At 50.8% G+C, this 12844-nt stretch overlaps 3 protein-coding genes across 3 annotated transcripts; 2 read left to right on the forward strand and 1 right to left on the reverse strand.

Moving 5' to 3' along the window:
* Positions 1-2332: 2332 nt before the first annotated feature.
* On the forward strand, positions 2333-4304 carry LOC306955507 (procathepsin L-like; the record flags this gene model as incomplete). Its single annotated transcript, XM_079546809.1, has 7 exons — positions 2333-2449; positions 2605-2727; positions 2874-3023; positions 3259-3483; positions 3570-3738; positions 3935-4049; positions 4205-4304. 7 exons carry the CDS (start codon positions 2333-2335, stop codon positions 4302-4304), a joined length of 999 nt encoding a protein of 332 aa, XP_079402935.1.
* Positions 4305-5040: 736 nt separating this feature from the next.
* On the forward strand, positions 5041-8487 carry MYDGF (myeloid derived growth factor; the record flags this gene model as incomplete). The annotated part of the gene is made up of 6 exons (XM_079546857.1): positions 5041-5277; positions 6016-6066; positions 6845-6906; positions 7343-7424; positions 7964-8036; positions 8408-8487. The coding sequence occupies 6 exons, from the start codon at positions 5041-5043 to the stop codon at positions 8485-8487; spliced, it is 585 nt and encodes a 194-aa protein (XP_079402983.1).
* A 3389-nt stretch (positions 8488-11876) lies between these two features.
* On the reverse strand, positions 11877-12437 carry TNFAIP8L1 (TNF alpha induced protein 8 like 1; the record flags this gene model as incomplete). Its single annotated transcript, XM_079546924.1, has 1 exon — positions 11877-12437. The coding sequence occupies one exon, from the start codon at positions 12435-12437 to the stop codon at positions 11877-11879; it is 561 nt and encodes a 186-aa protein (XP_079403050.1).
* Between the last annotated feature and the right edge of the window lie 407 nt (positions 12438-12844).

Below are 12844 nucleotides of genomic sequence, written 5' to 3' on the forward strand. Positions count from 1 at the left end.
TGTGCCAAAAGAACAAGTATTCTTAAAATGTCTGCAATGCACTCTTAAACTTTTATAGATGAACAGTTTATCTGCCAGCTGCTTTGATCCTCCAAGCTTGCTTCTGAAGCTGCAGGATTATTTGGTGCCATAAAAAAATAAAGTTTTCTTCTGTTGGGTATTGAGATCCTGAGAGGCATTAACTTGGAAAATCACTACAAACCCAAGTTTTTCTATATGTAACAAGATTGAAATACAGATGGCGTAGGAGGCTTCCACCTAGCTGTCCTGAGAGACAGGGAATTGGAGTATGAAGCAGCAAAGTAGCTCTTTTGGATAGAGGATTTGCAGCTGCGATAGAACAGTTAACTTCCTGTGAGGGCAAGTGGTAACGGCTGCAGGAAGTGGAGGGCATTGTGATGGATGCTGGAGAGGCCGGATGGAAGGCGCTCTTCCTCAGTACTAAGCCTGAGTTTGTTGGGAGGCACTTCTCCCATGAAACTCCAATGTGTGGAGTTTTATTTTTAGGTGTAGGATGTGGAGAACAGATGTTTTGTTTCAAAAATAAGTCATTTTGAACTGCTTCTTGAGCTACAGAATTAGCTCAGCTAGATGCTGTTACTCTGAAAGATGGTCAAGTGGAAAGCTTCTTAGCATCTCCGTTCCTGAAGTGTTGGGGAATAAAGGTGTGGTGATGGCTCTTTCTCTCAAAGCTGCAGTAGTGGAAGCTCAGGGCACAGTCCTGGGTGCTGTTCTCTCACTGTTGCTGCTCTGCAGAGCAGTGCCTGTGGGATGGCTGAGTTTGCTGCAAAATACGTTTCATCAGATTCCATCAAAGGAGGCATGGGCTGTGCAGCAGCAGTGTGAGGAAGACAAATGGCTGCAGTGGTGGGGGACTGGGGGAGTCAGGCTGCAAAATGCAAAGTGTAAACTGATCATGGCGTGTCCTCACTGAGGACTTTTGGAGAAGCATGCACACATCTGCTTCCAGCACATTGCCTCTTAGCTGGGCCAGATGCAGTGCTTTGCTCCAAAGCCCATGGAATCCTCACTGCAGTGCTGCCCTCCTCCTTGTGTAGAAACAAACTTATTTTCTCTGGTTTTAGCTCAAGCTCCTTGCTCAGAGGCTGTTGCAGCTTCCCCTTGGCTTTCAAGTGAGAACAGCATTGTCCCAGCCCAGCAGCTGTGGCTCTTGCTGTGTTGGGCTCTGTGTTTTGCCTCGAGTCCCAAAGCTGCTCTGAACTGGGATGCGGAGGCTGAGCCATAGGCGTTCCCCCTGGCCCCCAGCCTCATTCATGCCAGTCCTTTTTCTTCCCTTCTGACCTTCCCTCATGCATCTGTGCTTCAGCCAGGGTTGTGCAGAGCCAACAAAAGGCACAACCTGGGGAAAGGTCTGTGCATTTTTCCCCCCCTTTTTTTTTTTTTTCTTTTTTTTTTCAGAAAGCATTGCAGATATCTTTATCCCTGTTCCTGGTGCTGCTCTCAGGGCTGGCTGCAGCTCTCAGGCCGCTAGGCAAACGTTGCTCTGGAGATGCCAACATGCAGTCTCAGTGTTAGTGGTGCAGTCAACAGGAAGGAATGCATGAGGTGGCTGCTGCTGTAGGAAGGGGGTGGGGAGCATGAGGCAGTGTGACAGCAGAGAAATGCAGCAGCCCTGAGTAAGGGATTTTGAAAATAAAAATTGTGGAGAGACTGTAGGGAGCATAGAAAGGCAGGAAGGGTGGACAAACTAGGGTGTTCCAGAGCCACCCAAGCTGACAGATAGGAGTGGGGATGGTGTGTCTGCAGCCAGCGGCTTCCACTATCTGCAGCCTGCAAGTCCCTCCATGGTGGGGGACATGGTGCTTGAGCTGCTACCAGGCACAACTGGGGGCAAACACTATAATGTGGTCAGGGGACAGGTTTGCAGGTGGGTAAAGGGGCTTTTGCTTGCGCATGGTGGCAGATGGAATGTGTCCAGTGTGGCCCTGGAGCAGCACTGGGTGCTGCTGTACCTGCTTTTCTCACTGCCCTTTTGTCTGCATTTGCTTTGTTCTGCCACTCAGGGAACAGGATGGGGCTCCAGTTTCTTGTGAAGCCATTCATTCCTCTCCTAAAAAGGACAGTTAAATACCACGAAAAGGACAGACAGCTAAGACCCTCTAAAGCTCCTGTCAAAACAGCTGCATGTCCATACAAAAGTTGATCCAGCTGAAGGAACAAATGTATATCTTGCCTTTCTCTGCTTTCCCCTCATCTTTAATCCAGACTTGGAAGGATTTATCTTGCCCAATCCAGGGGCTGTAGAGTAACCATGGGGCTCTACCCAGGCCTACCTCATCCCTCCTTTTGCTTTTCCCTTCAGTTCAGAGCCATGACTGTGCTATTGGGGCTGCTGCTGGCCCTGTTGGGCTACATCACGGCACTGGACCCTGCACTGGAGGAGGCCTGGGATGGGTGGAAGAGCCTATATGCCAAGGAGTACCCTGGGGTACGTCTGCACCAGCTGCGTTAGGACCTGGCCATGCTCAGCTTCCCTTGGGCCTGACAGCCTGGGGTCAGCTTCAGAAGGGTTCATACCTGGGAAGGCCCCTCTGATGCTCCTGGGGGCTGTTCCTGACCCCAAGCTGCTCTGCCCCTTGACAGGAGGCCGAGGTCATCCGCAGGGAGGTCTGGGAGAAGAACCTACGGCGCATAGAGCAGCACAACTGGGAAGAGTCGCAGGGGCAGCATACGTTCCGCCTGGGCATGAACCATTACGGGGACCTGGTACTTGCACCTCCTCCAAGGACTTGATCTGAGGGCTAGGTGCCCCCAGCCTACTCTGCTTGGAGTGATGGTGCTCCCTGGGGTGCAACCTGCCCATGGGGAGCAGCAGTGCAGGTGGCCCTGCACACACACATATGCACCTACAGATGGACGAGGAGTTCAACCAACTCCTGAATGGCTTCACCCCAGTGCAGCATGAGGAGCCAGCACTGACCTTCCAGGCATCGGCAGCTCAGAAGACCCCAGCAGAAGTGGACTGGAGGGTGAGAGGCTACGTGACACCCGTAAAGAACCAGGTAGGCACGTGGGGGGCTCTGTCCAGGGCCACAGGATGGGTGCCAGCAGCAGAAGCCAGAGACTGCATCCTCCAAAGGGCCGGAATTCTGTGAAACCCAGCAGTCCTATAGTTTTGGCTGTTGCAGTTTCTTGTAGTTTTGCAGATGAGGAGCTGGAAAGCAACACTATGGGGTCACCCTCCATCACGTTTTGGAGTGATGTTGTGATCCCCCCCATCACTTCCCTCTCACCCAGGGGCACTGTGGATCATGCTGGGCATTCAGTGCCACAGGGGCCCTGGAGGGACTTGTCTTTAATTGGACGGGGAAGCTGGCAGTGCTGAGTGAGCAGAACCTCATCGACTGCTCCTGGAAGCTGGGCAACAACGGTTGCCAAGGTGGCTACATGACCCGTGCCTTCCAGTATGTGCATGACAATGGTGGCATGAACTCCGAGCACGTCTACCCCTACGAGGCCACAGTAAGGGGCAGCAGGAAGGCGGGCAAGCAGGGATAGAGCTGTGCTTGTGGGTCCCAACCCTGGCACTGCTTTCTCCCTGCTCTCAGGACACCTCTAGCTGCCGATACAACCCTGGGGACAGGGCGGCCAACTGCTCCACAGTCTGGCTGGTGGCCCAGGGCAATGAGGCAGCGCTGGAGCAGGCAGTCGCAACTGTGGGCCCTGTGTCTGTGGCAGTGGATGCCAGCAGCTTCTTCTTTCACTTCTACAAATCAGGTATCAACTCCTGCACCTGGAGAGGTGCGGTTAGGTAGACTGAGGCAGGTGTGCCTTGCTATGGGGCTGGGCAGCCAAGCCCTAGCAGAGCCCACAGGGCACCCAGCCCAGGGGAATAAGATCAGCCACCCTCCTTTTTCCAGGAGATGTATTGACCGGGGTCAGAGCCTGGACAACTCAGTTCTGTTCTTTCCAGGCATCTTCAGCAGTATGTTTTGCAGCCAGAAGGTGAACCATGGGATGTTGGCTGTGGGCTATGGTACCAGCCAGGAGGGCAAGAAGAATGTGAGCTACTGGATCTTAAAGAATAGGTAGAGGTGGCTTAGATCTGCCATCACTTTCAGCCTGTCCACTGCTCCTCTACGAGGTCAAAGATGCAGCAGGAGTATCCCCATCCCATGACATGTGACACGTCTCCCTGTGCCATGGGAGTGCACATGCGCTCATTCTCCATCTCCTCCTGCAGCTGGTCAGAGGTGTGGGGTGAGCAGGGCTACATCCGCCTGCTGAAGGGAGCCAACAACCACTGTGGGGTGGCCAACCAGGCCAGCTTTCCTCTGCCGTGAGATCCTGGACTGGAAGGAAGATGGCACTCACTGGGATTGCTCCCCTGCCTTGCTGTGAGGATAGGGATGCTTCCTTCAGGAAGGGGCTTTTGTCTGTGTGAGAAACAATTAAAAATGGCATAGCTAATCACTCTGTGCCTGCAAAGGGGGGCTAAGGCATGGCTAATGTAGCAGGTTCTTTTCTTTTCTTGGTTGGTGAAAGGAGCTTTCTCTGCCCCTTTCATAGAACCACAGAATGGTTTGTGTTGAAAGGGACTTCTAAAGACCATCTTGTCCTGCTCTGCAAAGAACAGGGATGCCTACAGCCCAATCAGGTGCTTTTCCTTCCATCTGAATCTCAAATGCCAGAGCTCTGAGATTTTTGGCCACAACTGCAGCTCTCTAACTCAAACATTATCCCTCCTAGCCCAGCTCTTTATAAAGTAACTCCTTATCAAAGCAAACCTGCAGCACACATGAAAAAAAAACCCTTAACTTCTTTCACCTTCTGCTGCTTATTTCTGTGTCTATCAAATACTGTGGGGATTCGCTCTGAGAGCAAACACAAGGCCATAAAAAGGGGGACACACAGCCCTGAAATGGCCAGCCAGCGGGATGGCTCCAGGGGCGCTGTCCACGTAGACGCCGTCACTTTGTCCCATATCCTAATGGCTCTTTGTCCCAGTCGTGAAGAGTCCCCGCAGTCCCTGCCCTCACTCCGCTACGTCCCGGCCCAGGCTCCCTGCCCACACACAAGATGGCCGCCACGGCGCCCCCTAACCGCTCGCCGCCCGCACTGACCCCTTCCGCCCGCCGTAGCGCGGGCTTCCTTTTCAAGATGGCGGCGCCCTGCGGTCGGAGCAGTCGGTGGCTGTGGGCCACGGTGGTGCCGGCCGCCGTGCTATGCTTAGCGGTCCGGGCCGCGGAGGAGGCAAGCACAGCTGATTTCGACGTGAGGCCCGGCGGAGAGGCTCACTCCTTCTCCCGGAGCCTGGTAAGGGGAGAGGAGGGACGGGGAGAGGAGAGTGTACGCGTCTCTCGCTGATTGGTGAGAACGCATGTCGTTCCTCGCTCCTGGCACGGGGATTGGCTGACAGCAGGGAAGGCGGGACGAGTGGTAGATGACAGGGGTGGGAGGTGGGGGATCTGGGCCGGTTGCTGTGGGAGCGATGCCTGGGAAAGGGGCCTTTAGGTGGGGGTGGACTACAAAGGAATGAGATCTCTAGGAAGGAAGGAACCGGGATCGGGTCTCCAAAGAGAAAGGGGTCTGGGGCGCCAAAGAATGGCCACTAGCTGAAGGAAATGTGTTGCCACCAGGGTGGGATGATCCCTGTGACCAAGAACTCCCTAGGCCGGGTCGAGAGGGGGGTTCAGTGGAAGGAGATGCTTCAAGGGAAAGTGAGGGGCTCCAAGGGAAGGAGGAGTCTCTAGGGAAGGGTGTGCTGAGGGGATCTGGTGAGATGGGAACTGCAGGTTCCTGCCCACTCCCTAGCCCAGATCCTCAGGGTTCTGTTGAGACCCCCAGAGCACCTCCTGGATGAGGGCCTTGCAGCCCCCACCAATACTGGGGCTCTTCCTAGGGTCAGACCAGTGGGGGATCCTCTGTGCCCACACCCCTCATGGCCTTCTCAGGTGTTCCCATGTCTCATGTTGGTGAAGTACTGATGTTGAACAGGTAGATTCACACAGTTTGTCACTCCATGGCCAGGCTGCTGATCTTCTCTTTCTCCAGGGAGATTACACCTGCACTTTCACGTACTCTGCTCAGGGAGGAACGAATGAGGTGAGTTGGGCAATTTGGATTCTTCCTTTGTGCTCAGTCTGGCTGCACAGAACAGGATTCTGTTGTTATCAGTGCTGACAGCAGTAGTAACTGAGAAGGACTGATGTGCCTCAGAGATAAAAGGCTGCTGTTCTGCCAGAAGCCTCAGTTGGTCAGTCATCATTTTGTCCCCTAGGTTTAGTTGTGGCCAGGACAAGAAACTTCTTTTTCTACAAGAAGGAAGTGGTTTCCTTTGTGATCAGCTGATTCCAGGGCCCAGGAGCTGAGGGAGGGTGGTGGCACCATTTCCGACACCATGTGTTAGCAAAAATAGCGTTGTTGGGTTTGCTTCTTTAATGGAAGCGTCCTCTGTGTGTTGCAACAATGCTGTGGCACACAAGGCCATGACATTTGTAAGTTTTAATGAATCTTGGGGCCAAATGCTTTCAATGGAGAACAGAGTTATCATTTCATGCCCCTGTAGGTAGGAAGGGCCTTGGAGGAGTAACTCCTTAGTTTTTAGGAAACTCTGCATAGAACCAGGTCCTTTTATTTTACTGTAAAATGGTATGAGACTTGTACTCTTTTCTATAACTGCACTGATGAAATTGTGGGGAAAAGAGAAAGAGTGACCAGGGCTCCTGCTTTGTGCAAACAAAATAGAAGGGGCCATCAACAGCTGTTCTGTAATTATGTTTTGCAATTTCACAGTGGTGCTCCTGCACCTAGGAGGCGGGGATGAGTTGGAAAATGGGAGATGTTTCTCAAGATTAACTATTGGGGCTTTTCCCCTCTGCAGCAATGGCAGATGAACATTGGAGTCAGTGAAGACAACCTGCTCTTCTCCTGCTCTGTCTGGAGGTGTGTGGTTTAACCTGAAAAGCAACAAGCCAGGTGGCGGCTTGGCCAGGGTTCTTCCCTGTGGCAGCTTCCTGGCTTTCCTCTCCCGGGAGTTGCTGTGACTCTGGGAGGTCTCACAAGCCAGGTGATGTTTCTTCCCCGATTTCTTCACTATACTAGTTGAAGCTACAAAAGAGCTAGAGATGGCTGTGGAGGGAGGGAGCTGTGTATCCTGCCACTCCTCTACACTTCCACCCTCTCTACCAACAGCAGGGATTAGAAGAAGCTGCCTGATTTGCCCCTTCACTGGAAAGTCAGAGCAGGATGGTCTCTAATGCTTGTGGCCTAGAGAGAGCCAAGAACCAGAGTGCCACTGTGCCTGACCCTTCCCTATGATCTCACCTCCCATTATAACCTTTCCCTGCTTTAGATGCCAAAGGCTGTGTTCTTATTTTAGGCCCCAAGGGAAGTCTTACCTCTTCTTCACCCAGTTTAAATCAGAAGTGAAAGGAGCCAAGATAGAATACGCCATGGCTTATGTAAGTCCAAGCTGATGACTCGGATATAGGCATGTGGGAAGCTGCTGTAAAACGTGGGTTGAACATTGAAAACTTTCATGAGACATCTGTCCAGTAAAATATACTCCACCATGCCCTTAATTAGAGAGTGGTGGCAGTCAGGACCGAGTGTCTGCAGAAAGACCCTCCAGCACTATTTAATTTCTGCTCCTTGTATGCTGTGGGTTATCTGCTGGTTTTGCCAATGTCATTGGCTCCAAAAGACACCATCCTGCCAGGATGCACAGGACAAGGAGCACCTTGATTTTTCTCAGCAAATTCATTCTTCCATCTCTTCGACTTTCAGTCATCTGAAGGTTGCTAGTTTGTGGTTTGAAAGGAAATGGAAACCTAGCCAGGAATTTTCCTTCAGATTTCCTTTGCAGATGTAGTTCTTTCACTCCACGTTATTAAAAGACAAGTTTGTTTGTTTTCAAAATGTGCTGTTGTTTATTTGCTTTAGATGCACTAGCTTTTTAGATTACCTCAATTGCATAAGCTTTTTTTCCTTCCTGTTTCAGTCTCAAGCTGCAGTGGGTGCACAGAGTGACATCCCCTTAAAACAGGAAGAATTCGAAATCACTGAAACAACAGGTCTGTGACTGCGAAAACTACATGAAAAAGGGGCTGGTGTGGGAGACAAGCCTGGTTGTCTACCAGGAGATGAGCAGTTAAGCTTAAAGCCAATAGATGACAGCATGGAGGCAGACACTGCACATTATGGGGTCAGCAGTGTAGTGTTCATGATCCATAGTTGGCAGCAAGATTTTGCAGGTCCCCTTCCTGTTTAAGTGTTAATTGGCATAGGGAAGAATGGGTTTATCACAGTGTGCTTGTACTGTACATGTAAAGAACGTCAGTGTCCAACTTGCTGGCTTTTTTATCATCCTGGAAGGGAACCAGCAGAGCTGTTTTATTTATACCTTACCATTTGTTTATCCTGTACTTGTTTTTTCTCTTTGTAGTGTCTCACAGGGAAGGCAAGTTCCGTTTTGAACTGTCGAAACTCGTGATTGTAGCAAAAACTCCCCATGATGAGCTGTGACTCTGAAGATGCTGTTGGGCGGTGTTTCGGCCAGGAGACCATGGCAGACAATGGAGTTTACTTATTATTGGCAGTTATTTCAGTTGGCCAAACCTTTCATGTTTTCCATATTGAGGTGCGCTAGGGTCCAAGACAAGTGGGGCGTTGAGGTGTTGAGAAAAATGCGTTCTGTCTTGTGTCAGAGTAACAGTGTGCTTTGCAGCTGGAAACATCCTCTGAAAATCCTGATCTAGAGCCAGCCATTCTGCTGCCTGCTTTCTACTTCAGTGATCTGCTGAATATGGTAAAGCAGCCCTCTAAAACAGCACTTTATCTTCCTTGCTAGGAGGAGCAATGCAGCAGCTGGATTTAAGCAAGATCTCCTAAATGAAAGTTGTTAACCCTGGAGTCTCTGGAAGGTGGTAACAGGGTTTCTTTCTCTGGAAGCTTTACAGAAGAAACAAATTAAATTGGGTAGAAGGGGGAAGGAAGGGATAGGGTTGGTCAAAGCCAATTGACTTCTTATGTGCTACTGTGGAAAACCATCACTGGCTTAATTGGAGAGGATGTTCTGTTCCTGTCCTAGTGCAGATTGCAGATTGGGATAACTTGGCATGGGGAAGGCAGTTTCTTATTCTGGCACAACCCAGGAATCAATCCAAGCAACACTTTCGTGTCTCAGTAACAGTGCAGGACTATTTTCTATGTATAGAAGCATTTTTTTTCTTATCTAAAATATTAACAGCGAGGGAATGTGGAATTCCTATCCTGTGTAAATACACAAATAAAGCATCATCTTCTCACCTGGGTTTGCTTTGGTCTATGATTCCTGTTCTCCAACTGGATGCCTAGCAATCCAGTTCAGCGCTTACTTAGCCAGGAGTTGCTGAGATGTCGTGCAGGAGGTGGCTGCAGGTTTATGGGGGTTCTGCACATCCAAGAGGTATCCCAGCAGCCCACAGGAACCTGTAACCCAGCGCTGTCATGATAGGTGCTTTGCCCAGAGCTGATGCCTGGTGTCAACTGTGGTCATTGTTAGCTTTTCTGTTTTGTGGGAGTTTCCTCAACTTTGAGAGTACATTGCACTGGGAATTTTACAGGCATTGTTTTCCAGAGTGTTCCTGGACGTTTCTTTCTCCATTGGGTGGCTCCTGGAATTGCAGATAACCTGCAGGTCTGAGGAGTGATCTCTTTCCCTTAAACCAGCTGCTTGGAGGGAGTCAGCAAAACAGAATCAAAGGGACTCATTTCCCAGACTCAGATGGCCAATGTTGGGATAGAAATCTAGGTTGTGAGGTGGCTCTGCTAGCAGAGGGTGAGCTCTCCATGGCTTCACCAGGATGGGACAGTGGGTTTGAGGATGAGGTGTGTGTTTGCTGTGGGGTGCAGGGAAGAACATTCAGATGAGGGATTTGAAAGTGAGGGAAAGCTGGTGCCAGGCACTTTGTGAGTTGAGCTTGGTCCTCTCTCTCGCACAGGAGAGTAAGAACCCTTGGGGACAAAGAAAACAGCTGTGATTCAGTAGGGACTACTCTGAGCAGAGATGCTTCATACAGTTAAGGAACACGATGCAGCTGGTGCTGATGTGCGCATCGAGAACGGAACAGTGAAGCATTTTTGGCTGCCAGCGCAGCAGCATCTATCAGCTCCATTCCACTTTGTGTTCTCTGCATCTACCGATACTCCACCAAGCGGTGCTGAGCTGTTAGCAGCCCCAGCTACTCTTAGGCATATATCTGGCAATTGCAGAAAGCGCAATGGAGATAGGAACATCTGTTCTCAAACATTGCATGCCAAAGCCTACCCTTCTCTGCCTTCTCCAAAGGGCCAACAACTTTGTGACTCTTGGCTGCATTCTCCTATGCTCATGCATGTATATGCGCCTTACTCCACATCCTGAGCTTGCTTTGCACAATTAAATTAGCCACAATACTTAGAGCCATGCCTATGAAATGACGGAGGTAGAGGCTTTCTTTTACTATTAAAGGCTGAAACTTACCACTGCCTTGAGCTGGCAGCAGGAAGGGAGCAGTGGATGCGAGTGGCTGGGTTGTATCTGTGAGCACTGGAGACATCCCACAGAGCACAAGGAACAAGAAAGTCACCAAGATAAGGCCAGCTGATGTTGCGCAGTGACTTGTCTATTTTCAAAGCAAAGATCTATGTTTGAAATAGGCCAAGGCTGGTGCATCTATGCTGAGAGCACAATGCACTGTAAGGCTGCCCCTTCCCTTTTGTCACTGGAGTTGTGCTTTTTTTATTCCTGCTGTGCAGCACAGGGACTGATGCAGGGAAGCATGTGGGTGCATGTACAGGACCCCATACCTTTGGTGCTGATTTTGCACCATGGTTTTTCCCACCACCTCAGCGTTGGCTGTGCAGCACTGCTGTGCCAGGGAGCAGCGGTTTGAGGAGGAGGATCTTTGTTGTCATGCCAGGGAAAGGGAAAGCAGAAGCCTCAGGCACAGTGAGCAATCTTCATGCAAAGGACAAACCTAGCAAGCTAGTGCCCATCGCACTTGTTTGGTGACCATCACCGCTTTGTATAAACCACACAGAGCACCAAGCCAAACCGGTTGAGTTTATTTAAATAACTCATAAGGGCTACAGAGTTTTGTAAAAAACAATTAGAACTCACTCAAGGACATGTAAAATGTGAGAAATACTTGGGACAATGACAAAGGAAGGCATCTGAGTGATCACAGTGATACCATCCACAGGAGGCTGTTTGGGGATCCCAGCTGAGCCCAGGATGAAGGAGAACACAGGGCCACCAGTGTGCTTCCAGCCCTGAGGGACCACTGCTCACCCGTGCAATTGGGGATCTTTCTGGTTGCCAGGACTTGCCCTTGGGAGGCCAAAACCCCTTCCAGCCTGCAAGGCACAGAAGTACCCTCCTAAGCTGGGCAGTGTAAACCTAGAGCATGGCTTGCTCCCACTGTGTCATGGAGGTGCTGAGACCTTGCCAAAATAGAGCCATGATAATGGTATCACACCTCCTCACCAAGCAGCTGCCCATCTGCTTGGATTGGTGTTGCACACTGCCAGTCTTTGGTTTGTTTTCTATAGAAGGATTACAGTCAAGTTCAAAGTGGAGAATCCAGTTGTGGCCAGTTCCTTGGACTCAGAGCTAAGAGCACTTCATGGGCAAAGGAAAACCAAGAATACAGCAGGAGCCCAGGGAGCCAGAAGCCCTGGAGAACTGCAAAGAACTCAGCCAGGAGCAAGGTTTGCAGATCCTGGGCAAGGAACGGACAAAGTCAGGAGGTTCGGTCTTTTATATAAAGAGGAGAAAACGAGAGAGTTAGCATCATAGAGAAGAGGACAAAGCCCCATCATCACCAAAATGTCTGTATGTCCTGTCTTCAGGCTCATAGGTAATGGGATGCTGAATCATGTTGCCAATGGCTTCAAATGTTGTCCTCCTCCAGCATCTTATTGACACCTTCACAGATCCTCTTCAGGTGGGTGCGGTAGGGCTCGGCTGGCCCGTAGAGGGCTGAGAGGAACTCGTAGTCTGCAAAGTGGTTGAAGACATGGTTGATGCGGGAGTGTGACTTGGCCGTCAGGTGGCTGCTGACAGCCTGGTGCAGGAGGTCTCGGCACTCCGTCAGTACACTTGACATGACCCTGCGGTCAAAGGTAAAGTCTATCTGGTGGAAGCTGACCGCTGTCATGGCCAAGGTGTGCACCTTCTTGCGGAAGCGCTCTATCACCAGCAGCTCCTCGGGGCTGAACTGCCCATTGCGGTACAGCACGCCCAGCTTCATCACAATCTTGATGAGGTTTTTGATGATCTTCTGGGCCTCTTTGCGATTGTGGGTGTACTCCTTCGTGGCTCGATAAAGCTCGTCCAAGATCTCGCTGCTTGTGTCGTCAATGAAGACATTGGCCATGGTCTTGGAAGCCATTTTGCTCAAGAGCTTCTTCTGGGCCTGCAAGGCCAAGCTCTTGGTGCTGAAGGTGTCCATCTCTGTGGGGAAAAAGAGGCACACATGGTTCAGCCCACATCCTGGAACTGCCCCTACATCCTCTCCTCCCCACACACCTCGCACTAAAGGTAAGACTAGGAGCAGCTCTTCCTCAGGAGGCTCTGGCTGCCAGAGGAGAGGAGCTCACACCTCAGCTTTGGTTTAGGGATGACTTATGGGGTGTTCCTGACTCTCTTCCCTAGTTGCTGGGGTAAAACTGCAGTACAATTCCCATGAGACCTTCACTCTTCTACTTCCCAAGATTGCCACTGCACTGCACTGCAGGAAGGGGCTCCTGTCCCATCACTTTACTGCTTCCTTACAACCTGACTCATTTCCTGTAGGTTGAGACAGGTGGGGCTGAGTCACCCATTGTAGCCACGTGCAGCTCTGTGTGGTGACAGCTG

The sequence above is a fragment of the Tetrao urogallus genome (assembly GCF_951394365.1).
Source record: "Tetrao urogallus genome assembly, chromosome: 25".
In the NCBI taxonomy this organism is placed as follows: domain Eukaryota; kingdom Metazoa; phylum Chordata; class Aves; order Galliformes; family Phasianidae; genus Tetrao; species Tetrao urogallus.